Genomic DNA, 24,353 nt, shown 5'->3' on the forward strand with positions numbered 1-24,353 from the left:
CCTAATTATTTATATTCATTATTATTAAATTTATACTTACAGTTCTTCAAGAATTCGTGGTGATTCGTGTTGTACAGTTTTTGTTTTCTTCTTAACTTCAAGAGAGAAATGAGTCATCTGGTGACAGACCAATCACTCAAGTTGACTACCAAGACATCAGGGCAAATGAAACAGACAAGATGAAAACCCAGCGGAAGCCCAAAAAGAGACAGGGAGGGAGGAGTCTCCTGGAAATTGCAAATCCATCCGGGAAGACTAGTCTTCTCCAACAACTACGTACCTCTAGTCTTTCTGGAAGGAATGTGAGCGAGGAGGAGCAATGCCAAGAAGCGTCTGATGAACGAACGACAGGACGACGTTGATTAATCAACCCATAACGAGTGACTTCCAATGTATCTTGGAAAATAATATTAACCAACGAAATTCGAAGAAAAAAGAAAAGAGAAATAAGAACAAGAAGTCCAAGAAGGAATCAAAGAGAGAACCAGAGGATTTTGAAACTACTGATAGACCAATTTGTTTGGAAGACACTGACATCATACCACATCTCTCCATACCTGCACCACGGCGTGATGCGTATCTTACAATGACCGAAATCGACCAATGGGGACAACGATCGAGTTACTTGGAACCACTCGAAGTGGTACCAACGCTTCCCGGAAACCCAACAAAAAAAGTTTGCTTCAGGCAGAAACCAGGAAGGCAACACGCTGTAGAAGACTACTACATGCTCCATTACATCAACCACAAAATGTCCCCCTGATTTTTCAACAGATTTTATTCAGCCCAGAAAAAATACTTTTTAAATCATGTTCCAGTCGATTGGATCATTGTCACATCATCGATGTGCATTGCACTTATTACTGAAGTTTTGAATATTATTTTAAATTATCTTGGTTTTTAGTTCAACTCTGCAGTGGACTATGAAATGAGCGACACCTACGTATGAAGCGCCAAGGAAAAATTGATTTTGCGCCAGTACGTAATGTTTTCAATAAGAATAATAATTTATCAAGATAAAAAAGAACAATTGTATTTACTTTACTTTCTGTGTTGAGAATGAATTCACAAATATATTGAAATTGATTTTAAACTCTCGGGTTTTGTTTTTTTTTTGAAAGCAAAATGCCATGAAGCGTCTGATAGAGGAACAACACGTTTTCTTCCAAGTCTTCAAACAGGCAGGACGTCGTGGATTAATCAACCTATGACGAGTGACTTTTGAAAAATAACATTGACCGACGAAGCTCGAAGAAAGAAGTTCAAGAGAAAGAAAAGAAGGAACCAAAGAAAGCAGCAGATGATTTTCAAATTGACACTGATTTCGAACGACAGCTCTCCATACCAGCACAACGGCGTGATGCGTATCTTACAATGACCGAAACTTTTGCTTCAGACAGAAACCAGGAAGGCACCAAGCGGTAGAAGTTTACTATACATGATCCATTATATCAATCACAAAATGTCCCCCTAAGTCAACGACCTTTGTAGGCCAAAATAAAAAACTTTTTAAATTATGATCATGAAGTGACATCTTGGAGGAAGTAATAGTGCAATGCAAATTACGTGAAGCTAAGAAGATGATTTTACATTATCTTATGTGAATTGGTACCAAAATGACAAACCAGGAATAGAAGGCTCCAAGCTGTAGAAGATTACTATATGATTCATTATATTAACCACAAACTCATGTATCATAGTTGGGAATTATGGAAAAAAAACCATCAGAAAAGATGCTGCAAGATTTATGAAATAACATATTTCTCGTGTTAAAATATCTGCTTATAAAGGTTTATTTATAAAACAACAAAGTAGCAATAACAAGTAAAATTATCTCATGATTTACAATGATATTAAAATGTTAATAACGCTAATATTTTACCCTGCTTTGCTAACTGATTGCAAGAAAATGTTTATTTGATTTACTTTAAAAAAAGTAAAGCAAAGTACTTGATTATTTCTTATTTGTTTGTTTTTCTGTTACTGTTCATACCAGTAATGAATACATTTTTTATTGAACTTGACATAATAAAAAATATATGATAATGTTGAAATATTAATTAATATTGATTATCTACCTAATATTAATAACCATCAATCCATTTTTATATGTTATCACAAATGGCTATTTCCAGTATAAATAAAGCAGTGTTCAGGAAAGCAACACACTTGACCAACATTTAAATCGGAAGAGATCCTTTAAAGCAAGCATCCTGTCACTCAAATTAGTAATAACAACAAAATTCCTGGTCTGGCTTGAACCTCAATGACTTCCCTTTTTCCTGTTTCCCCATTTCCGTCATAAATCCAGATTATCCCACAGGAAATAATTTTCTATATTTAGTTTTTAATTTTCAGTTTTTTTTTCTGTCAAAATATTTCCCTTTATTCTATCTCGGTTTTGATTCTCTTTGCAACTTCTTTCTCGGTTTTTACCAATTTCCTTGCCTGCCTTTTACGATTTTTCTGCTTTTCAGTAGTTGAACCATGTTCTCTCTTAATTTCTAATCCAGGTTCATGCTTCCATGAGAAAAATCAATAATTTATAAATAAAATATAGTTTATAAAAATAACTCAAAATATAAGGTATAGGTATAAAAATGGAAATATGTAAACAAATTTATTAAATATTAAAAGTATTAATTTTACCATAGAGATATTATAGTGAATAGTTAATTCTTTTATAAACAGAGATGAGGATGAAGAAAAAAAACTGGTCTCAACCAAGAATTTTCTTCTTGATATGCAGAAATCCAACCAAATGTAGCGTAAAGATGACCAAAATTGGATTATAGGCAAGATATTTCAGATTACTACACACTCCTTAGACTGCCAAAAGAAAAGTTCTATTACGTTTTAAAATTCTGCAGAATGAAACTTTTTAGAGTGCTGCCCTCTCTTTATTGCATTTATTCCACATAGTGGAAGAGGGCGCCATAATAGTTTCCTAGAAAAATCAAGTACAGTACTGTGTTAAACAATGTAATACATTTACCTGTTTTTCTTGAAGTTCTTTGAATTTTCGAAGATCAGCACTGAAAAGAACCTAAAAAATAATAAACAAATAAATAAATGTTTTTCATATATGGATTATCTACATGCAGTGCTAGTCTTGCAGTTTCCAATCCAACACAAGGTCACGCTTAGAATTTTAACTTGTGGTACAAAGTGAGTACCGCCAACAATTAATGGTACTCTGAGCCAATACGTCCTGTGTTTGTATCTGTATAATGTGGTGTTTTAGTATTCATATTTTTGGGGGATCACAATAATTTTGCATGGAAAATAATTAAAGATAGAATATTTACAGAGTGCGCCCATCCTGCATATTGTCCAAACAGCTGCCTGTAACAGTTCCCTATTTCCTGATAGACTTTGGCTGTTAATGATTTTGTTTTCGTCAACTTGGGCATGTAGTCGCGTGCAGTAATCTGCCATACATGGGTATCAACCGGGATACATTCAGTCTTGTCCAATGAAAACAAACACACACAATCTGCTACCTGTAGTAAAAGATGAAAAGTATAAAAAATAAAATGGATGATGAAAAAAGTTCTGCGTAATTCTTTTGGTGTACTTTGTTATTAAATTTGGTCTAAATTATAATTTGTCTATTGTGCTGAATCTACCCCTTTGTCTAGTCCTTTGTAAACTGCAATCTGGATTTTAGCTAAAAGATTCTGAAGTATATGTAAAATTGATAACAATTATAAATAACCTTTGGTCCGACGCCCTTAAGTTTCAATAGTGATTCCTTAGCTTCAGCATATGTAACGTTTCTTAAAGATTTCACCCATTCAGTTCCGCCGTTCTGCATTATGAAATCAGCTGAGCTGCTGATGTAACCAGCTCTGTATCCAAATCCTAGCTTCCTAAGCTTCGTTTCAACATCTGGCCCAGTAAGGCTGGCTGCATCTGGAAAAGAATACCACTTTTCTCCGTCAACTTCCATCAGCATGTCTCCATAATTGGTGCACATTGCTTCAACCATACCAGTAATGCGAGAGATGTTGTTGTTTGATGAACAAATGAATGAAAATAGGTTTTCTGTTGGGTCTATGCGTAGTGTTCGGACACCAACAAACTTTGAAGCAATCTTTGAAAAGTTGGAATCAGCTTTGGACCATTGATCGTATAAATCTTCCAACGATGTGTTCAATTGAAAGTAATCTTTAAGAATATCTTCGTCTGTAAGTTGAAATTTGGTCGTTGTCGTTGCATGTGTGGTACTTCTGCGTTTGTTAGACAGTTTGTGTTTTGATGTTTCTGGTCGGTTAACTTCATATAGGATGTCACCTTCATTGGTCTGTGTTAACGTCCAGACGCCACCAGCCAAGACACTGCGGAAAACACCTGGTTTGATTTCTTTCCATCTGAAAAAAAAATTAATGAAAGAAAACAATTATTACCACCACCAGCGAATATATATTTGATTCCAGCTAACATTCGGCCAGTAGAGTGCTCATTTAACCGCTGAAACGCTGTTTTTTTAACTGCACAGGTCACTTTTGCAGCAAGAATTTTGCATTGGAATACTCTTACAAATCTGCTGCAATTTCTACTATCCAGGTTAAAATATGTACTTTTTGAAGAAGATCCCTTGTTTAGGTTAGATTTTAATTTCTTGAATTGTTAAGAAGGTCCCTTTTTTCTTTTGTTCCTGTTCTATTGTTTTTGATCCACCTGTATCAAATCTGCATAGCCAGGTACTATAAGTAAGCTAAGCTTGGCTAGGAGAGAGCATTGTTAAGTAATATCATACCATGTCACAGACCTTGTTGTTTAAATACCTTATTGGACATTATACCTTATTGGATACTACTGTACCTTGTTCAATACCATACAGTACGTCAAATAAACTGCACCTGACGCTATGAAATTGCTGTTTTGTTTTATATTACACTCAAGATTCCACACCTGGTGTGCTACACTGTATTTGGAAATTAATACTCCTAATATGGAAGATTATTCCCACCACGAAAATTTGGTATAAATAGCCCAGGAAATGGCGACCGGGCTCAGTGAAGAAAAAAGTGCAGCTGGAGGTGTGCATTGAGGTAAGTTACAGGATTTACTTGATGATGTTCTTGGTGATTTATATTGTTGTATACATGTCCCTAGGGTGGATAAAACAGTGGGTGGTGTTGTAAACACAACCCCCTGTTGTAAACATTATTTGCTTTGGAGGAGCACAACATTTAGTTTTGATTTAAAATAGCTGTGTGTGTATAGTTGCAGAGATTTTCAGTCACTATATAAGCATTGGTAAAGCCTGGTTTCCATTCAATGTAAGACTTCCTTCCGCTTACGATTGCGTTGTTTTCTTACGATTCCGCTTACGTTCCAATCAGTTGACCAAAAACTAACATCGATAAAAAAAATGTCATAATCGCGTTTTTCCTTGCGATTACGATGCATGACGCGGTTTATAGGAATTGATTCTGATTGGCTCTCAAATTCTGTAGATGATGGCATCTTGTGAAACGATTTTCACATAAAAACTGGACGGGGTAGGCCTACCTTATTATTAATTAAAATGGTTCTCCTCCATCATCACCCATCATTAACATCTTAAAAAGATTAACATTTTAAATTCAAATTTTTATTTTATTCAGTTCATAATAAACATTACTTTCATCTAAATTAAGGTATTTTTTAAATTTGTTGTATGCTGCATGGTTATTCTGAAAAACATATTACTTATATATATAAAGATTTTTTGAAAACGCATCGTTTTTTTTTTCAATTTACAGGCAAATGAATAGGGAAAAAGGTTTGTAATTTGAACTATCCCCCCCCCCAGATAGCATTTGTTGATGTTTTTCAGAAAAATTATACATATATGTTTTCTAAGATTAAGATTGTTTTGCGTAGTTATTTTAAAATATAGACGGATCAAACTGCAATGTTTAATCATGGAGGTATAAATTACCTCTATGATTTAATCGTATGCCTAGACCAGAAAGACATTATTATGCGTTTGAACCAGAACCTAGGCCCATACAATCATCACAAACTGCCGACGGCGAAATCAGACTAGGCCTAGGCTAGGCCCCAGCAACAGAGCGACGAATGGAGATTAACCTCACTTGATTGATATCTCTGTGACTTGTTATGGCACTATACCATACAGTGTTTCATTTTGAAGCTAAGAGTAGACGCAAAAAGTAATAACAAAAGGCAAGAAAATAATAAATTGTGTGTTCGTTCGATAGGATGTGGAGCTTGGTGTTGACTGCGCTACCGTGCGGACGTGTGCTCGAATCGCTCCTCAAAAATTTTAAACATGTTTTAACTCTCTCTGTTTTTAACCTTTTTAAGCTTTTTATGTGTTATCGGTTTTATTGAATTCTTGATGTAATATTTTACGACGCGTGTTAAGCCTGGACAAACAGCGTTGGATTCCACAGGTGCTGTACCGCGACCACCCATTGTTCTACTACGACTACCGTGATTTTCGCGCGAAACCTACTTAGCATTGCCTTCGCATTTTCTTAATATTACTGAACATGAGCTCTTATTCAAGATCCCTTATAACTGAACTGTTTATTTCGTATTTATTTTTGAGTTTCATAGCCCAAGGAATTCGGCGCCATTCCTCGTCACATGATTTGCATTGGAATATGGACTGGAATTCAAAGCATTCTGACTGGTTAGCCCCAACAAGTTCTCATGTAAGATGACGGAGATGGAGACAGCAGGGAGGCAGTACTTTTTTTTTTTAAAGTTCCAGACCACAAATACAAGCATTGAAAAAACAAACAAATAAGCAGCTGAAATCAAGTGGTGGTGCTAGGCCAAAGAACCCACCAAATTAAAAAAGGCCCTGTAGCCCTACCACGCCGCCAGGAAATAGTGTATGCCAACAACACAGCATAGCGGAGGATGGTGCCGTTGAAGTGAGGCCGCTGTCACCGAATGTGAGACTGGATGTCTTTGAATCAGAAGTCATAATATAAATGGTCACATGACACGCTATAAAATTGCCGATTTAAACAATAAATACGATCTATATATTATGTTTAATAATAATAATAGCTTGTATAGTAGTCGGTCCTAATTTGTTTTGCTAGGCCCAATAGATCATGTTACATTCTTGTTTTGCTAGGCCCAATACATATGTTACATTCCACAAGGGGGATGTGTTTATTATTTAGCTATTTGTAAATACACTGATTTAAAGATCACTTTTATTTGAATCTGCTATTTAGTAGAATTGTAAAAAGAATACAAATTACAATCTGAAACTATTTAGCATAACCAAGTATTACAGAGAAGAGAATATAAAATTGAATTGTTTTTGGAAATTTAATAATATATTATGTTTTTGAAGTTTGAATTGATAAAAAGAACCTAATTGTAAAATTTATTGGAATTGTAGAATGAATATGCAATTCATAACAGTAGTTGGTATCTTTTTGAGCAGTATTCCTCTACAATTTCGATAATATCGAAACAATTTACCAATGCTGACTTCCACCTAAAAGAACCTGTGGAACAGGCTCCTGGCTAAGAATGTGATATCGCTACTCGGAGATCCAGGTACACGGACAAGCGCAAAGACCAGCCAAGAAAAAAACTCACGTAGGATGCCACCCAGCGTCCACAGGAACCACACTCGCTACAGCCCCTTGACCGTTGCCAACCACTGTCTCCACTGATAACGGGACGCTCCAGCGCCTTTAAGCATTCGTCAAGGTCTTCTTACTGCCAGGGAAGGCCTCGAATTTGCAAGGAGCTGTTGATGGCGCCCCAAGCTTGGATCGCATTATCTGCCAAACAACAGAGCGGGAAGTAGGTTGAAAGATTGTCATTAGTAAGTTTTACTTTTATATACAATTTTAAATGTTTTACCCTGTGTTTATATTTAGTTTTTTCTGCCTTTTGCTTTATCGTTGTCATTAAGATCTAGCCACCATTATTTCAATAATTTGCCGTTGATTTTTTTTTTAACCACATGTTATATAATAATACAAACTTATACAGAATAAAACACCATATCGAACTGCTTGCATGGTCTACCATGAAGTTTGCGAAGCTATTGAAGCTGTACTAATGCCAAAGTTTCCTGTGATCAATCACAGGACTATTTAAAACATTACATCCAACTAACAGATGGGCCAAACAGCAGTTTGGCTAGTATTATCCACCACAGGGTCAGTATTTCCGAGGAAGTTTTCAGTCACCAACATGTGGGACAGCCAGCGCGGCAGCCAGAGAGGGACGACTCCCTTTTTTTTCATCTCCAGGGGAGTTTATTCAAAAATTGTTTCCAGTCATGTAGACGCCAAGGTGCCCTGTAGCCGATGTGTTTCTTCCGGAATCATGTCATCACCAACCTGAGCATGACAACTCTCATAAAGCTTTTTGTCAAACTGTAACAAACCAAATATTCATAGACACTTTCATACTAGTCTTCCTTTCAAGTGGGGGCCGGTTACCCCAGATTATAAGAGGCAGGTCCTCGATAAGATGAAACTTAGGTCACAAGTATTTCCTCGTCATGAATGGGATTTTGATTGTCAACCTAAAAAAGCACCTGATCCAACTACTAATGACTACTTGCTTAGCAGACCTGTCTAAACCATTCGTCCTGCATATTGATGTTTGTAGGGACGGCTTAGATCATAGTGGTAGCCGAGGATCTCATAGTGAAAAGAACTATCCTGCTCACAAACTTGAATTTCTCGCTTTAAAGTGGGCGGTTACAGATAAATTTAAAGATTACCTATACATGGCTTGTGGTACACGAGTGATGACTGATAGTAACCCTCTCACATATGTACTTTCTATTCACTACAAACCAGGTAAATTAAACATTGACGCCAATGCTCTGTCCTGCAGACCTCATGACATCAAACCCAACCGACAGTATGAAGAACAACAAGACTCTGTAATCTTGAGGCTAGGTTAAAAGGTAAAGCTGTGTTCTCGTGATACTGTATGATGAGCGCTCTTTTCCTACAATATGGTGTATCCATCAACACTCCATCTGTCAATTCATCCGACACTATTCCACTTATATATTGATTGGACGAACATACAGCAGAAAGATCCAATCATCAAACAAGTCATAAATTATGTCAAAATGGGTAAGAAACCAGACTCCTCGATAGGGTTACCCGATGAATGACTTATTCTTAGAGAGTTTGGAAAGCTTCAACTTCGTAATGCTATTTTATACAGATGTACAACCAATCCAGCTATAAAGGGACTTCACAACGAATTAGGTCATCTTGGTGTTGAGCGAACGCTGGCGTTGGCAAGAGACAGGCCCCGAATGAGTGCAGACATTGAAAGCTGGATTAGACATTGTGGTAGGTGCATAGCCAGGACAATACCCCAGAAGCTTGTACTTTAAATTTAGTACTCTTTTAGTATACCATATATAATATAAAAATGTAAAAATATATAAAGTTGAAATGTAATTAAAGTTGGAGTGTCCAGCACGTCCGATGGCAAGAGGCAAAAAGAAAGAAATCTCCCACATGATATAGAAATGCAGCACAGTTGGTATCCGGTTAGTAATACCTGCATTAATCAACTAACGCTAATGACTGGTCATTTGCCACCAAATGAAACTCTATTTAAACAATACTACGATCAAAGAAGAGAGGTGGGAGACTGAAATTAACCAGTTGAACTGCAATCTTCACCTTCTAACAAAGTAAGGTTTTTATTCTCAAAGGTTCCTTAAAGAGAATGAAAGAAAGATCACCACCACCGTAAAAATGGAAACTATATTGATCCAACAACAACGGTTCCACATTTTCTGCAGAATAGAGAGTAGCAATGACGTTGCACAGACTATCCACTGGAATGCCATTCAACAAGACCGCGAATCAGTTTGGTTGTGCAAAATCAATCGCTTGCATGGTCTACCATGAAGATTGTGTTTATTATACCACTTCAATTTATAATCAATAACATTGATAATTGACATCCAACTAACAGATGGGACAAACACGGTGGGTCTATCTTTGTGGGGAACCCACACGTCCATAGAGCTGGTCATGGACCAAAAGATACAAGCGAGTATCGTTTTGGTAACCGAATATAAAAATGTCAAGCGGATAGAGTCGACAACGTCAATGTCTGTAGAGGTATGTATAATAACATTAAGTTAAGTTTTATAATAAGCTTTGGACATTCCATTTACAAACAAAATTAAATGACTGCACTATATGTGACTGCCATTCAAAAATACTGCAATATAATTATTAAATTATCGGGTTTAATTTCACCATTCTTTGCAATTACTTTTTTTCATTTCTCCAAATATATATGTATATTCATTTCTTTCAGACATTTAACAATTACTATAGAATGACTTTATATTATATTCCGAATGATGAGACCCGAAAGAATCCGCCCCTGGTGACAGTGATACATCTAAATCCATGGGTCCTGTAGACAAACGAAAGTACATTGTCTTCGAATCTCAGCTGCTAGGTTTGTTTGGTACATGCACTGCTTGCCACTAACAGGGACCTGTGTTACAATTACACAAAGATGTAGGGTATGTGCAATATCGGAACGGACATATTATCGCCATCAAGAACAATATCTGCAGCCAAGTATTGTGAATGTTTGGAAACTTTAAGAATATCTAAAACTACAGTAATGACAAATGTTCTTTTTAGGTGGGGATACCAGAATGGAGAGTCCGGGGCATACAGCCAAATTCGGATCATAGATAGACATGTTGTGATTGTTGTATGTTACAACAGGAAAAAAAGGATGCAGCAACACAAATGGACAGGTTTAGGCTCTGAACAAGCCATCAAATTAGCCGAACCACCAGCATCCCAATAACAACATTTACAGAATTGCCAACAATAAAATTTTCACACAGCAATGACAAATCAAGTGTGGAATGTCACAGGAAAGGATAGAGGAAATTCATGCTAGAAGTATCCGACTTGAAGAAGATGTGAGTAAAATAAAAGTGGCACTAGTCATCATCTGCCTTAAGATTACAGGGAGAAGGTGTACTTTATAATCTCGATTTTTATGAAAATGTAGGAGTTGGAATTAAAACTTGAAATAAAAAATTGTAATTAAAACTTGAAATAAAGAGTTGTAATTAAAACTTCGAAAATTTCTGTGAAGGTCTGGAAGACCAGAATTGCAGAAAACTGATTTTGAAATTTAATTTTACACAACTTCCTTAAAGAGAATGAAGAAATGATCACCACCACCGTAACAATGGAAACTGGCAAGCAGATTAAAGAGAAAGGCACCACGGTCTAAGCGGATGGGATGAACATGTCACCAGTCAAACTTAGACAGAATAAATAATTACAATTACACAAAGATGTAGGGTGTGTCAGGAAAGGAGAGAGTGGTACAGGTCTCTATAGCTTTAAATCCATTGAGACCAACCATACTGTTTGTCACATGAAAAATTGACTTTGGACAACCTAATGCACAGATATTGCAATTAACATTAGACCTAGCATGTATGTTTATTTCACTTTGATAGTAAATACTCGTATTTTTCCTAGGCACCCTGTTATCTGCAATAATAGGCAATCGGGAAACAAAAAACCAAGGTTTTGGTAAAAAAAGAAAAGCACAAAGTTATGGTGACACCTCATGGACCAAAGGTAATCTGTTTGGCAAATCCTGAAATGGAACATGCGCCAACCATGGCCGAAAAGCAGGCGTTGGCAGATGCTGATCTTGGTGAAAAGGTTATGTCAATCAAGCATTCTAATATGTCACCATCCAAGCTGAAGGAAGTAATGATGGAGGTTTTTCCAAAGCTTACAGAAGGTGGTGGCTATGAGCTGCTTTCATGTTCCGGCAACAATAGGGTTTTAGTCCCAATAAGTACACAATTTTTTAACCATATATTTTATAAACTGTAAACAATGTTAAAGGGTTAAAAAAATATGAAATATAATTGTTTGTCCCTTAAACAATAAAAGTTTCATTTATTATAAGCGCGTGGTGAAGCAGAAAGAAGCTGTGGCGATATGACCCTGTGTTACAGAGTAGGAAATGATTATGCATTTGAACCGTACACTGTTCGTTCTGCAGATAGTACTTTAAAAAAAGAACATCAACAACAGGCTAAGCTGTAGCCACCAAGGCCTAGCAGGTTGGATACAACCGAATGGTGCCATTGTGGCAATTGTAGGCATATGCTGTAGGAATGTTGCTGTTGTCACGCGGCAGGTGAATTTACAAGGAAGAGAGTAAATGACCTGGAATGTATTGCATTAACAGAATGTTTTAAGAAAATTTGCCTAGACCAGGAAGTTTTAGAGGTTGTGTTTTCTTCTAGGAGGTTAACTGTTAGGCGAGAACTTTAATATTTTTATAGACTTACTGCAAGCTAATAAAGAGTGGAACAGAGGTAACTGCATACAGCATAAAGGCAACTGATGGTAGACTCGGTAGTGGAAAATGGAAAAAAAATAAAACATTCACAATTTATTTGAACATTTCTTATTATTAAATAACAATTTATGAACAATCCCAGAAGACGAATGATACGATTGAGGACTTCTTATTATCTACTTATTATTATCCTCCAGTCGTCGGAGTTGATCCTCCAGTCGTTGGAGTTGATCCTCCAGTCGTCGGAGTTGATCCTCCAGTCGTAGAAGTTGATCCTCCAGTCATCAGGAAATGATGGATGTGTTCAACAGAACACATTGGTTTTTTCGTTACACCAATTGTGGTTGATCTGCATGAATTCAACATCTAATAAATTCTGACCGTAATAAAAACTGTCAGAACGGAAATGCAAAGACTTGTTCAGTGAAAGATGTTAGCTTTGATGGAATTGGGTCTTTCCAGAAAATTGTCATTGAAAGATCACAGAGACAATCAATCTTTACAGTAACCCAAGCAAAACTGAATTTAGTCTTTTCAATAAAATGATGAAGCAGTTTTTAGAGGCTATTAGTATTAGTATCATCAATTTTTAAAATAATTTGAAATCGATATAACAGAGGAAAGAAGAGACAGGCAATGGAGAGACATACGAGGATGATGCTAAAAGCTATGACACATCGATGTATTCATTAGCCATTGACTTGAGTTTCAAATCCCAGTTTCTAATGCCAAGTAACTACCGTATTTAATACGGTATTTTTTTAATAGCGTATATATATACGGTATATTTCTGGAAGCGGAAATGGCGGTCACAAAAAAATACCGTATTTTGTATACATATTTTCCCCACCAAATTTGTGGATAAAATACAGTATTTACAAATCTTTACCGTATTTTCTGTACCCTTTTCTGCTGCCAATAAAAAATGCCCTATATTTTTTTACCTGTGACATGAGGTCAACATCGTGTTGTGATTTGATTTTATGTATAGTATATAGGTTTATTCGGCGAAAATGTGGAGCGAAGACGTTATGGTATTTACTATAAATTTGTGAGGGGAAGTTAAAATTTCCGGACAACTAAAAGGCAATAAAAGGGACAACCACATTTATAAAGACATTTCTAACAAAATAAAGCAGGATTATTGAATAGACTTGTCTCCAAAGCAAGTAAACTCAAAGCTAAGAGCCTGCGAAAGCAGTACAACATGGCAAAAAAAATAACTCGGAGTCTGGGAGGGACAGAATTGCTTGTCCCCATTACGAGGTTTTGGACAGAATATTAGAAGATCGGGCCATACAGTAGCTGCCCCTCATTACCTAATGGATCAGAACCAGGTACAAAGTAGTAGAAAGTGAGGTGTAAAACTAAAAATAAAGCAGAATTACGGAATAGGTCTCTAAAACAAGTAAACTCAAAGCTGAAGAGCCTGCGAAAGCCGTACAACATTGCAAAAAAATAACTAAGTGGAAAGCGGAAAATATGTGGAGATCGAGATTTCGAGTGGGAAATTCCACGAGAGTGGAGTTACAGTGTGCACGCTCAGATACTTGGGTCAAACACAGACTTCCGGCTCACGTACAGTTTAGGTAAAAGGATGAATTTTAACACGACCACCCAAGTATTTTTTAGCAGAAACGGGGTACTAAAAAATATGGTATAGAATATACCGTATTTTATACTGTATTTTTATACCATATTTTAAGCAGTTGCAGCAGAAACAGGCCATATGAATGAGCAACTAGATAGATGCTGCATCTGCAAACGGATTCACTTTTTTTTACTGCATCCAATCAAAAGTGGCTGAAAAACTGCAGAAAGAACTACATGACTGTGCTTTGAAAATAAAGTCACAAGCAGCGGAAATACAATACAATTTTCTCTGTGTACAGTAGGTAGGACTGAACCACATGTGCAAATCAAACTATCGCCAAATACCAAGCTCAGCTATGAATATAATAAATGGGTCCAAAAAAGAGAAAGTACAGAAGAACAGGGAAAAGTTGTTTAGTCATTAAATTAAATATAACTTTTTTTTATTTGTAAATCATGAGCCCACGAGATATGATATTTGTAAAATGTAAAATAGGATATTTTTGAGAAATGGTGTATTCAAATATAATAAAAATAATTTTTAATCACTCATTTGGATAATTTTTGCACACTTTATGTTTCATCTGAATTTCCATATTGATAAACATAAAAAGGTCTTTTGAAACCTTTTAAAAGAGTATGGTATATTTGTTTCTTTTTCTATTCCATTTCTTTCTGTTTATATTTTGGTAAAACTGTTGTCACTAACCTGTTGTTTTGTGTGTTATCATACTTTACCAAAATTAAGTCACTCTGATGTTATAGCTAAACAATGATTTTGACTTGACTTTCGAGGCATGTTATTTAACACGATTGACCACTAAATATCTGTTATTCAAATGCTTCTGGGGAGTCCGAAAGAGATAACTTCCAGCTAACATTCTTCCAGTATATATATATTAATCATATACCATCTGTATGGTAGTCACTTTTTGATTTCTTTCTTTCACAATCCATTTTATCCACTTCTTTTTCATGACATGTCTGGATTAATTTCAACTCAATCTCGTCATAACCCTTGCGTAATCATGTCTCAATGTTTTTCATGTTTCTCCTCTGTGTATTTGGTTATAATTCAGAGATGTGATTCCAATGACCAGTCCACATTGTGTACAATATAATACAAATTTTAAATGTACTGTACAGTAGTATCACATATTTGTGAACTACTCAGTCTGGATTTCAATAGACGTTTATAAACTTTCTCATCCAATCTCATCTGCTCTGTTGCATTCAGTTATTATGTTGTTGTACAGTAACACTTATTATTGTGTAATATAAGTTTATTTCCAGTGTACAATATTTTTACACATATCTCCTCATAAGTTGCCTTAGTGCGAGGTTAGATTTCAGTTGCTCATAAGCATTGTTGCCATGCAACATCCTTATTCACTTGCTCTTTTGCTTGAAGAAATTCCTTGTAAATTGTTAATCAGCATATGGATTTTTTTTTAGGAATGTTATCATTTTTGGAAAAAATCACTGGGACTCAGATGTATTCAAACAACAGATAGAAGAGGCTGGTTAACATCAATTAATAATCTAACAGTGTTAGCTATAACATCAGGTTAAAATAACCTTGGTAAAGTATGATAAAACAACACATTGGGTAAGTAACAATTCATTTAAAAAAAATAAAGAGTGACCTCTGACTTCTGTACAAGACTGTTCAATTTGTGTTCAGAAATTATCTTGATTGAAATTTTATAAGATTACAATCTAAAATTTTATTTTTGTGTATATTGCTTTCAATGTGCATGTTGTTAAGATGTACATACATTTAAGAAGTATTTTAACTTTTTGTTATTTTTAAGCAAGTCAATCTTTGTACTGTATTGTCAAAAAAGTTATACCAAATCAGAACAAATAAAACAAACATTTAACATTGTAATAAATTCTTCAGAAAAATATTATGCAAACAAGCAAGCAAACATGGCTTCAAAGGAAGTCGAGTTCGATAGAAGAAATGGTGAAGAAACTATAGCATCAGTTGGAGCGCAATGTAAATCATGAGGGGTCAGCTAACGCTATGGAATATGAAGGTAACACAAGAATTTTTAGATGTTCAATCATCACCATAGGTGGTCTACATTACACATTGCTATCACCATGGAGGTTAGCGCATACGAAAGCCTTCTAAGAAAGACAAAAAAGCCAAGTTTATTGCTAAAAGCACTGATGTCAGTTATTTTTACTGAAAAGGAAATGGCGAATTGGCAAATAAGAAGCCATTGTGTCCAAAAACAAAAAACCACATCAACCATCCTACAGGAGCAGAAGCAGTTTGGCGCTGCTGGCTTTAAGCTGAGAGAAGACGAGCTCACAGAAACAATTAATAGCAAATGCAGATATTACACTTTTAAATTAAAAAACCACCATGACAGAAATGAGGAAATTCTTGGTTACTATTACCAATAATCATTGGTGGGGGTCACTCATGTTTATGAGCCATAAGATGCCTTTGCTGCATGTAAAGACTTGCCAAATGGAGAGGTTCTTCAGATATTGATGTTAGGCATTTCATCATCATTAGTATACAGGTGCAATCTGATATAGAATCATCTTGTGCAACCTTTCTTAATTAGAATCAACTTCCTGGCGGGAAATACTGTAAATAGATTTACAGGTATTGATGATCATTATAGGAATATCATCGCATTAGAAATTTAGTTGTAATAATATCACGACAGTTTAAAAAGGATAACACAGTTTGCTTTCAGGCAACCGACATGTCATCTTGTGCAACCATCTTTCATAACAGAAAGGCGTGGGAAATGGGCCCGGCGCATCGTGTGAAGTCGGAACAAAAAGAAAAAAGATAGAGAAATTTCTAAAACATCTGTATCCTCGAGACACATTCAAGACAGAGAGAGTATTTGGATTACTGACCATTACATAAAGTGAGCTTCGAATGCCAGTTTCAGTATGTGAAAAGTAACATAATGCATAAATGCAATAAGACGTCGGAATGGCTTTCAAAAAAATCAGATAAGGAAGAATTACTTTCAAAGGCCTGAATGCTTGGTTTGCGAAGCAAACAAATTGATGCAGAAAGACCACAAACCTTAGCAGAAGATAAGAAGCAGCACATAGATGACAATCGCAAAGGCATGGTGGAAAAAGCTGATAGAGCTAGGTTGTTAAATGAAAACACGCTAAACGACTTGATGCAGTATGGAGAGCTGCGGCAGGACAAGTATGAATTCGAATTTGGAGGTGCTAGCAACAAAGAAGAAAGAAACTAATGACGGCTATAAAAATACTAACAAATTAATGTTTCTTTTTCTTATTTTTAACACTTGCATACATACATATTAAAAAAAAAATCATGTGACACTGAAAAGGCGCGCAACGTTACGTATGTTTACTTTGCGTATGCTCCTTCACAACCTTACTTTTCGCGTTTTGATGAACAAGTTTTATTATATCACTGCTAAATATGCTCTGCTGTAAGAAGGACTCGACCAACATCGTCCATGTGGTAAGTTAAGTCAAATTATTTAGTTCCACATCATATACTACTATTTAAGATAGATAATTAACTGTAATTTGTCGTTAAAAGAAATGTTTGATTCTTAGCCTCGATCCATCCCCCGGCGCACCCACACATATCGTGTGACGTCGCAATAAAAACAAAAAAGATCGAGAAATTTCTAAAACATCTGTATCCTCGAGACACATTCATTCAAGACAGTAGTCTTAATTAGGAAATACATGTTGACACAATCTCAATCCCTCCTGATAGTGGTTCAGCTTACCGTTATACCAGGTATATACTAGGTACACTGTAGATATCTGCCATACATGTTCCACAACGAACCGGACAGTGAGACGCATCCTACCAGGTTGAACAGATCCCTTCGCTCCCCTGTGTTTTTTATGGAAAAGATTAACAACATTAGTGCAAAGAGCCACTGGGAGAGATAAGCCCCTCTAGAAAGGTAAACAACACCACCAGCTATGAGTTAAAAGAACATGTACAAGTAATAATATTAGTGGTGAGAGAGTATTTGGATTACTGACCATTACAGCTCCGAACTCCGAAACAGTTTGAGTTGTGTGGAAAGTAAGATAGTGATGCAATAAGACGTTGGAATGGCTTTCAAAAAAATCAGATTTAAGGAAGATTACTTTCAAAGGCCAGAATGCTTGTTTGCGAAACAAACAAATTGATGCAGAAAGAACACAAACCTTAGCAGAAGATAAGAAGCAGCACATAGATGACAATCACAAAGGCATGGTGGAAAAAGCTGATAGAGCTAGGCTGTTAAATGAAAACATACTAAACGACTTGATGCAGTATGGAGAGCTGCGGCAGGACAAGTATGAATTCCAATTTGGAGGTGCTAGGAACGAAGAAGAAACAAGAGTTGCTTTAGTGAGAACTATTCAAAGGTCACATGTATTATAGATTGCACAGAAATCTTTGTCCAGCGTACAAAGGACTTATGCAGCGTGCACAAACCTATTCCAATACAAAGCATACTTACATACTTATTTAAAAAAAATTGACATGACCTCACTTCATCTCAGTATACAGTATAATATTTTTTTAAAGTAATTGCTATTAATGATTTCATTTCAACCAGGAAAAATAAAGTTTCAGGCACTTGTCAAATCATGATAATAGTTGAAGTTGCGTAATCATGTGCCATTGAAAAGGCGCGCAAAGTTACTTGGTTACGTATGTTTACTTTGCGTATGCTGCTCCTTCACAACCTTACTTTTCGGGTTTTGATTAACACGGTTTATTGTATCTATAAGTATAAAATATGCTCTGTTGTAAGAAGGACTCGACCAGCGTTGTCTACGTGGTAAGTTAAATCAAATTATTTAGTTCCAGTTCATATACTACTATTTAAGTTTGATAATTAACTGTAATTTGTCGTTTGAAAAGTTTGATTCTTAACCTCGATCCACACATGGGCCCGGCGCATATTGGAGAAATGGAGGGCGCTGTCACACTGATCGGACGTGCATGATAAATCGGTTAAACATGCCTTTTTAAATCGGCTTATGTTCACATTTAGTAACCATCCAAGAAATTCGACAGTATCGATCAATGTAGAGATGATATACAGAGATGAATTGAGAAGAACACGAACAGGCAGCAAGGTGGCAAACGAGAGACTTACAACATTGTGGAACGAGTACCGCGAGGGGCAACGTTGTGTACATACGTTCGCTAATGTTGGGCTCCAACTCAAGACATGGGCAGGCTGGACCTGGATGATCACACCGCAAAACGTGATAAGGAGCGATACGAAAGGTCACAAAAAAGAACTGAAAAAAAAAAAGAAATGTATTGCTGTGGAAGTTTTGTTAGATCTCCAATTAGGTGAGGCTAATATGGAAGATGTTTCTCCTGTAGAAAACATATGTGTCTGTGTTGACATATCAACACCAAACTCTACTATGTGTTGTGCTGACATAGATGTCTTACAGGCCCAGTCACAGGCCTTGTTACAGGAGTCGCCAATAACAGAGTTAACTTTTAAAAATGACAATGAGCGAACTCATTTCTACACAGGGTTGCCTTCATTTGCAGTATTGATGTTGGTTTTTGAACTAGTTAAAAAAAGATTCCCGAGTAGAACATCAGTAAGTCGATTCCAGCAGTTACTAATTGTACTGTTCAAACTTAGACTGAACCTTAGAAATCAGGACATTGCGTACCGATTTCATATAAGTGACTCAACAGTGTCGAGTTTTTAATACGGGACTGGATGCCATGTCTATGCTGAACAAGAGCTTATTGTATGGCCAGAAAGGGAGGTGTTGTGGAAAACCATGCCAATGCAATTTCGAATTGCATTGGAGTCGAAGGTAGCAGTAATAATTGACTGTTTTGAGGTTTTTTGCGAGCGGCCCTCAAGTCTTGAAGCGAGGGCACAACTGTTTTTCAGCTACAAGCACCACAATACAGTAAAGTTTTTAATTGGCTGCACTCCATGCAGGTAAATTTCATATTTGTCTGCAGCATGGGGAGGCAGAGGTACAGATAAGACCATAACATTGACGTCAGATTTTTTTGATTATCTGCTACCTGGGGATGTCATCCTTGCCGACCGAGGTTTTGACATAAAAGATGATGCTGGGTTTTATGGTTGCGAAGCAAAGATTCCTGCTTTTAAGAAGGGAAAACAACAGCTGTCTGCTCTTGAGGTGGAAACCATAAGAAAAATTGCTCATTTACGAATTCATGTGGAGAGGGTCATCGGTGGTGTCCGTCAAAAGTACTCAATTTTAAGTTCAACATTACCAATTGAGTACATGACAACAGACAGTACAGCTCAGGATACGAAAGCATCAGCGCCTCTGCATCATACAGCTTGCTCATAACAGGTGGAAACTTTTCCTCAACCTCTACTGGAACAAATGCCTCACAGTATTTAGGCAAAGTACTCAGGACTACAGATTTTGGTGCAATCAGTGCCAGCTGCTCGACAAGGAATGCAAGCCCTGGGTCATTCATGACATGGAAAGCCGTTGTGCGTGTTTCCACTGATGTTGTAGTAGTTGAAACTGGTGGATCTGGGGTGCCCTCCTCAATCGACTCATCTAGTTTTCTTTTTTTGGCCTTTGCTGATGAAACGTCAATTGAAGCCACTGGTTTTGCCACCACATACTTTCGGTTTGGTTCCATCCAATAAGCTTTACTCACTGCAGATAACCCAAGGTGATAACGGTTTCTTAGAAACCGACTGTGAGTGCAACACCTTGAAAAATGAAAAACAATAGTCAATAAAATAATATTAACAACAAATAATATTATTCCTTTACAGACATTATAAAAGATTGCATTGTGTTTATTAATTATACAGTACTATTAATAATTGTTTATTTCAATTAGTCGGTTTCCTGCTTATCAGTAATTAACCATGCTTATCCATCCATGGTCCGGATATAAATTAAAATAACTTCATGGTTGTACCATAAAATAATGGTTTTACATACATAAAAAAGGGCATAGGCTTTTCTCCAAAAAAGGTTATAACTTAATAAAATTATTAAATAAATAAGTAGTAGAATTGTATCCCTTCTATCTAGCTAGGCCCAGTCTTACACAAGGCATAGGCTGTAGGCTACTACTGCTAATAATTACTAGCCTCCTCCTAGTTACTAACTAGGAGGAGGCGGAAGACCTACTACAACAAAGTAAATTCAATATTACTTACATCTCCTCTAACAACTTTAAAATCTGGTCTGTGTGGGGGACAAAAAATGCCCATATCCGACAGAAATCCATTAGCAAATTGATTGTAAGCCTCTGTAGATTTGTAGGCTTGAAAATTTTCAGCTGTGTATGGGCTTGACGTAGCGATTAAGTATGCCATGATATCCATCGCTGTGAGGTCCGGCAGACTGTCGATTTCGTGCGAAAATTCATCTTTATCGATCAAATATGGGTCTTTTCCAATACCTGATATTTTCTGAAGATATCTTCGACGTTCAGTTGTAGATAAATTATCAGTTATTTTGATAAAACAATGTTTGGCAACGACGAACTAGCGGTGCCGACTGCCATTGTCTATACGTAAACACACAGTAAACACACTGACCACGCTGTACTCAGAGTTTGCTTGTCTACCAGAAGCAACTCGAGCGGAAAATCATTGACCCGTGACATTTTGTAGTCACCCTATAGTACTATAGACTATATTTATATGCTAGAATCAGATAACCTAGATAGAGTCACGTAGCCTACGTCAGTACAGTATAAAAAAAGTTACAATTCAATTTACCAGTCAGTATTTTGTAATCTATTTTGCTTCTCCCTCAAATCCTCAGTTTCCATATTTTCTTCCTCATCTCCATTTGCTAAAGGCTCAAATTGATTTACAGACTGCATGCGCGAAACTGAGATGACGTCATGGTCATTTTCACGCTTCGGTGAATATCGGCAGTGGGTGGGGCATAGAATAATATTTTAAATTCTATTTTTTAAACATTTTTGTCAAACATACACAAAAAAAAAAAGCACCCATTTTGTTAAGAATATTAATTATTATGTAATTTTAATATCAGAAACTCAAAATCATATACTCAACTCAAGTTCATCTTTAAGGCATCCTGTAATTGCCGATTTTTCGCTGTTGGATGTGGTTGAAATAAAATAACCCATTTTCAAGCGCACAATTTTTAAAGTTTGATGTGCAAGTGTGTCATTATTTTACATTCCTAATTTATCAAAAATGAAAGAAATACATCATAAAAAGTATAAAGAACGATAATCAAGTGCAAAAGGTATTTCTAAGCTGCGTACGGTCAAAGTGCGCAAAAGCGAGTGCGCAGCGCAAATTTTTTTGAAAAATATGAAATGCTTAAAAATGACAATGTCCAGAAATTGTAGACTAGCCTAGAAAGTTGATTAGAAATTGATTAGAAAATCGGTTAAGCAATGTACCCCTATTTTTTTAATGGAATAAGCCACGGAGGTCACCATCTAAACAATGCATACAATATATAAACAATGCAAGCAAGTTTGGCGTTCCATACTAAATTCATCCCGGTCAGGTCTAGCCTAGGCCCTACATCTGTAAAGATAGTGTGGGCTTCCTATGCCCCGTTGATCCTTGGACCTTCATACCTGAAACTCTGACCACAAACTAAAGCAACATCCAGGCGTAATTCTTGTAATGTACACGTGAGCCTCTTCCAATTCGTCATGTTCCAGGGTACGCGGTGCGTGATTGGGAATAATAGGCCTAGACTTCTTGTTTGATGTGTTGTTGTGGACGACTCAAACACAATTGCCGCCCGCCGTGGTGTGGTGGTCACATGCAGCAGCTGAGCCAGTGTGGCCAGCGATCGAAATCAAATTATGCTAGGTGGCAGCACAAAATTATGCCAGATTATGCCAGGCACAATTAAGGCCAAAATAGCACAAAACCAATGTATTAGAGGGCGGTGTATGGATATGTTTTATTTACCACAAAGGTTGGAAGCCAAAAAAAAAAAAAAAAAAGGTCTTCATGTTTTTGGCTAAATTATGCCAGATTTTTACAAAATTATGCCAGATTTTTTCGAAAATATGCCAAATTATATGCCAATTCGCTGTAAAAATGCTTTTTTCAAATTATGCCAGATTATGCCAGATTTTCTAAAATTATGCCTAGCATAAATGCTAGATGCCAGATGGGTCAAAATTATGCCAGACGGCATAATTATGCCAGATTTGGCCACTATGGCTGAGCCCGCGTGTGTGTGTTGTTGTGTGGTGGTGGTGCGGTACCTCTAGTAGGGAGGAATATGTAACTTGCAGTTTTGTGCCTAATCACCGAATGTCTTCAAGCTTTTTAATGGTTGATATCTATATCTATTGACATGAATACGGTTTACAATAATTATGACTGAAAAACATTTTACAGTATCTGTCAGCATGCAATCGCGCCAGTTTTGAAAGAATGATTTTACGGCGTGGTTGCAAGAAGATGGACGCAGTAGTGACGACCATGTTAATATAGAAGGTAGGCCTCGTTCATTAAAAAACAGTTAGTTCAGTATTTTTAATGATTTGCCATGCTCTTTATCTTCATCCAATAACATCAGTGGAAAGGTGGTATTGAAATAATTGTATCATTGTTGTGTAATGTACATACTGTAATGCAATGTATGTATAGGCCTACAATAAACTTGTCCCAAGTATGTAGTTATTTCGAGGCTTTTCGATTTGCGGGTTTCATTCGTTCTACTCATTGCAATATAAAACATTGAATTGAGAGTAAATTACATATACCATTTGTACAATAATAAAAAACACTTAAAAACATTAAAATCTCATGCAAAACATCAATAAGTCGAAAAAGCTTATAAAAACAAAACAAAATATCATAGCTGTTCGTCTGAGTTTACAAGCTCAAGTAGTATACGTATGAAACGTCATATGTGCCAAAATATTGATCTTTTTACTAATATTAAGTCAAAACTCCGTTTGGAACCCAGACTAGGTGTACGATAGCGCTGTCCTTTGTTTCTTGTACAGTATTTTTTTTTAAAGTATTTTTTAATTTTTACCTTAGGCTCCAGAAACCCAATGACAATGTTTAGATTATAAATGATCTACAGCAGGAAAGAATGAAAGTTCACTTTTCCCTGCCTACAGTAAAGAATGTTATCGTATCAAGGTAGATAACAAAGTGGAGACCTATGTTGTAGAAAATAATTGTTTCATACTATTTTTGTTTTAGTCCTATTTTAAGTGACATGAAATGTTCGTTTACTCCGTATATACTTTAACGGTTACTAAAAAAAATGACATGTTTAGAAAAAAAGAGGCCTAAGTTTAGGGTTTTATATGCCGTGTACATTTGGGAAAGTACTGGTAAAATTGATAGACATAATTATGCTGTATTTATGTGTATTAAAGGCTGCGTCGTCAAAATGTGAAACTGGGTCAAAAACAAAGAACA

The 24,353-nt window shown here is 36.3% G+C and overlaps 2 protein-coding genes across 2 annotated transcripts; one reads left to right on the forward strand and one right to left on the reverse strand.

Annotated features, from left to right (window-relative positions):
- Positions 1-1,760: 1,760 nt before the first annotated feature.
- On the reverse strand, positions 1,761-22,692 carry LOC144838564 (N-glycosylase/DNA lyase-like). The gene is made up of 5 exons (XM_078693976.1): positions 22,532-22,692; positions 3,719-4,373; positions 3,309-3,503; positions 2,996-3,046; positions 1,761-2,520 (listed from the first exon to the last, which is right to left on the reverse strand). Exons 1-5 carry the CDS (start codon positions 22,609-22,611, stop codon positions 2,386-2,388), a joined length of 1,116 nt encoding a protein of 371 aa, XP_078550102.1. The 5' UTR covers positions 22,612-22,692; the 3' UTR covers positions 1,761-2,385.
- Positions 19,012-20,283, forward strand: LOC144837043 (uncharacterized). Its single transcript, XM_078692026.1, is given in 1 exon segment — positions 19,012-20,283. A coding segment is annotated over 1 exon segment (1,272 nt).
- Positions 22,693-24,353: the final 1,661 nt, after the last annotated feature.

Source organism: Antedon bifida, chromosome 3 (genome assembly GCF_963402885.1).
Source record: "Antedon bifida chromosome 3, ecAntBifi1.1, whole genome shotgun sequence".
In the NCBI taxonomy this organism is placed as follows: Eukaryota; Metazoa; Echinodermata; class Crinoidea; order Comatulida; family Antedonidae; genus Antedon; species Antedon bifida.

What these genes read in the sequence shown, in the direction of transcription:
- LOC144838564 (XM_078693976.1), bottom strand. Translation starts at nt 22,611, where the DNA reads ATGACGAATTGGAAGAGGCTCACGTGTACATTACAAGAATTACGCCTG. An exon ending in GTTTGTGGTCAGAGTTTCAG is followed by an intron (nt 4,374 to 22,531) that starts GTATGAAGGTCC and finishes TTTTTTTTTCAG; the next exon opens with ATGGAAAGAAATCAAACCAG. An exon ending in AAGAACTTCAAGAAAAACAG is followed by an intron (nt 2,521 to 2,995) that starts GTAAATGTATTA and finishes TTCTCATGGAAG; the next exon opens with CATGAACCTGGATTAGAAAT.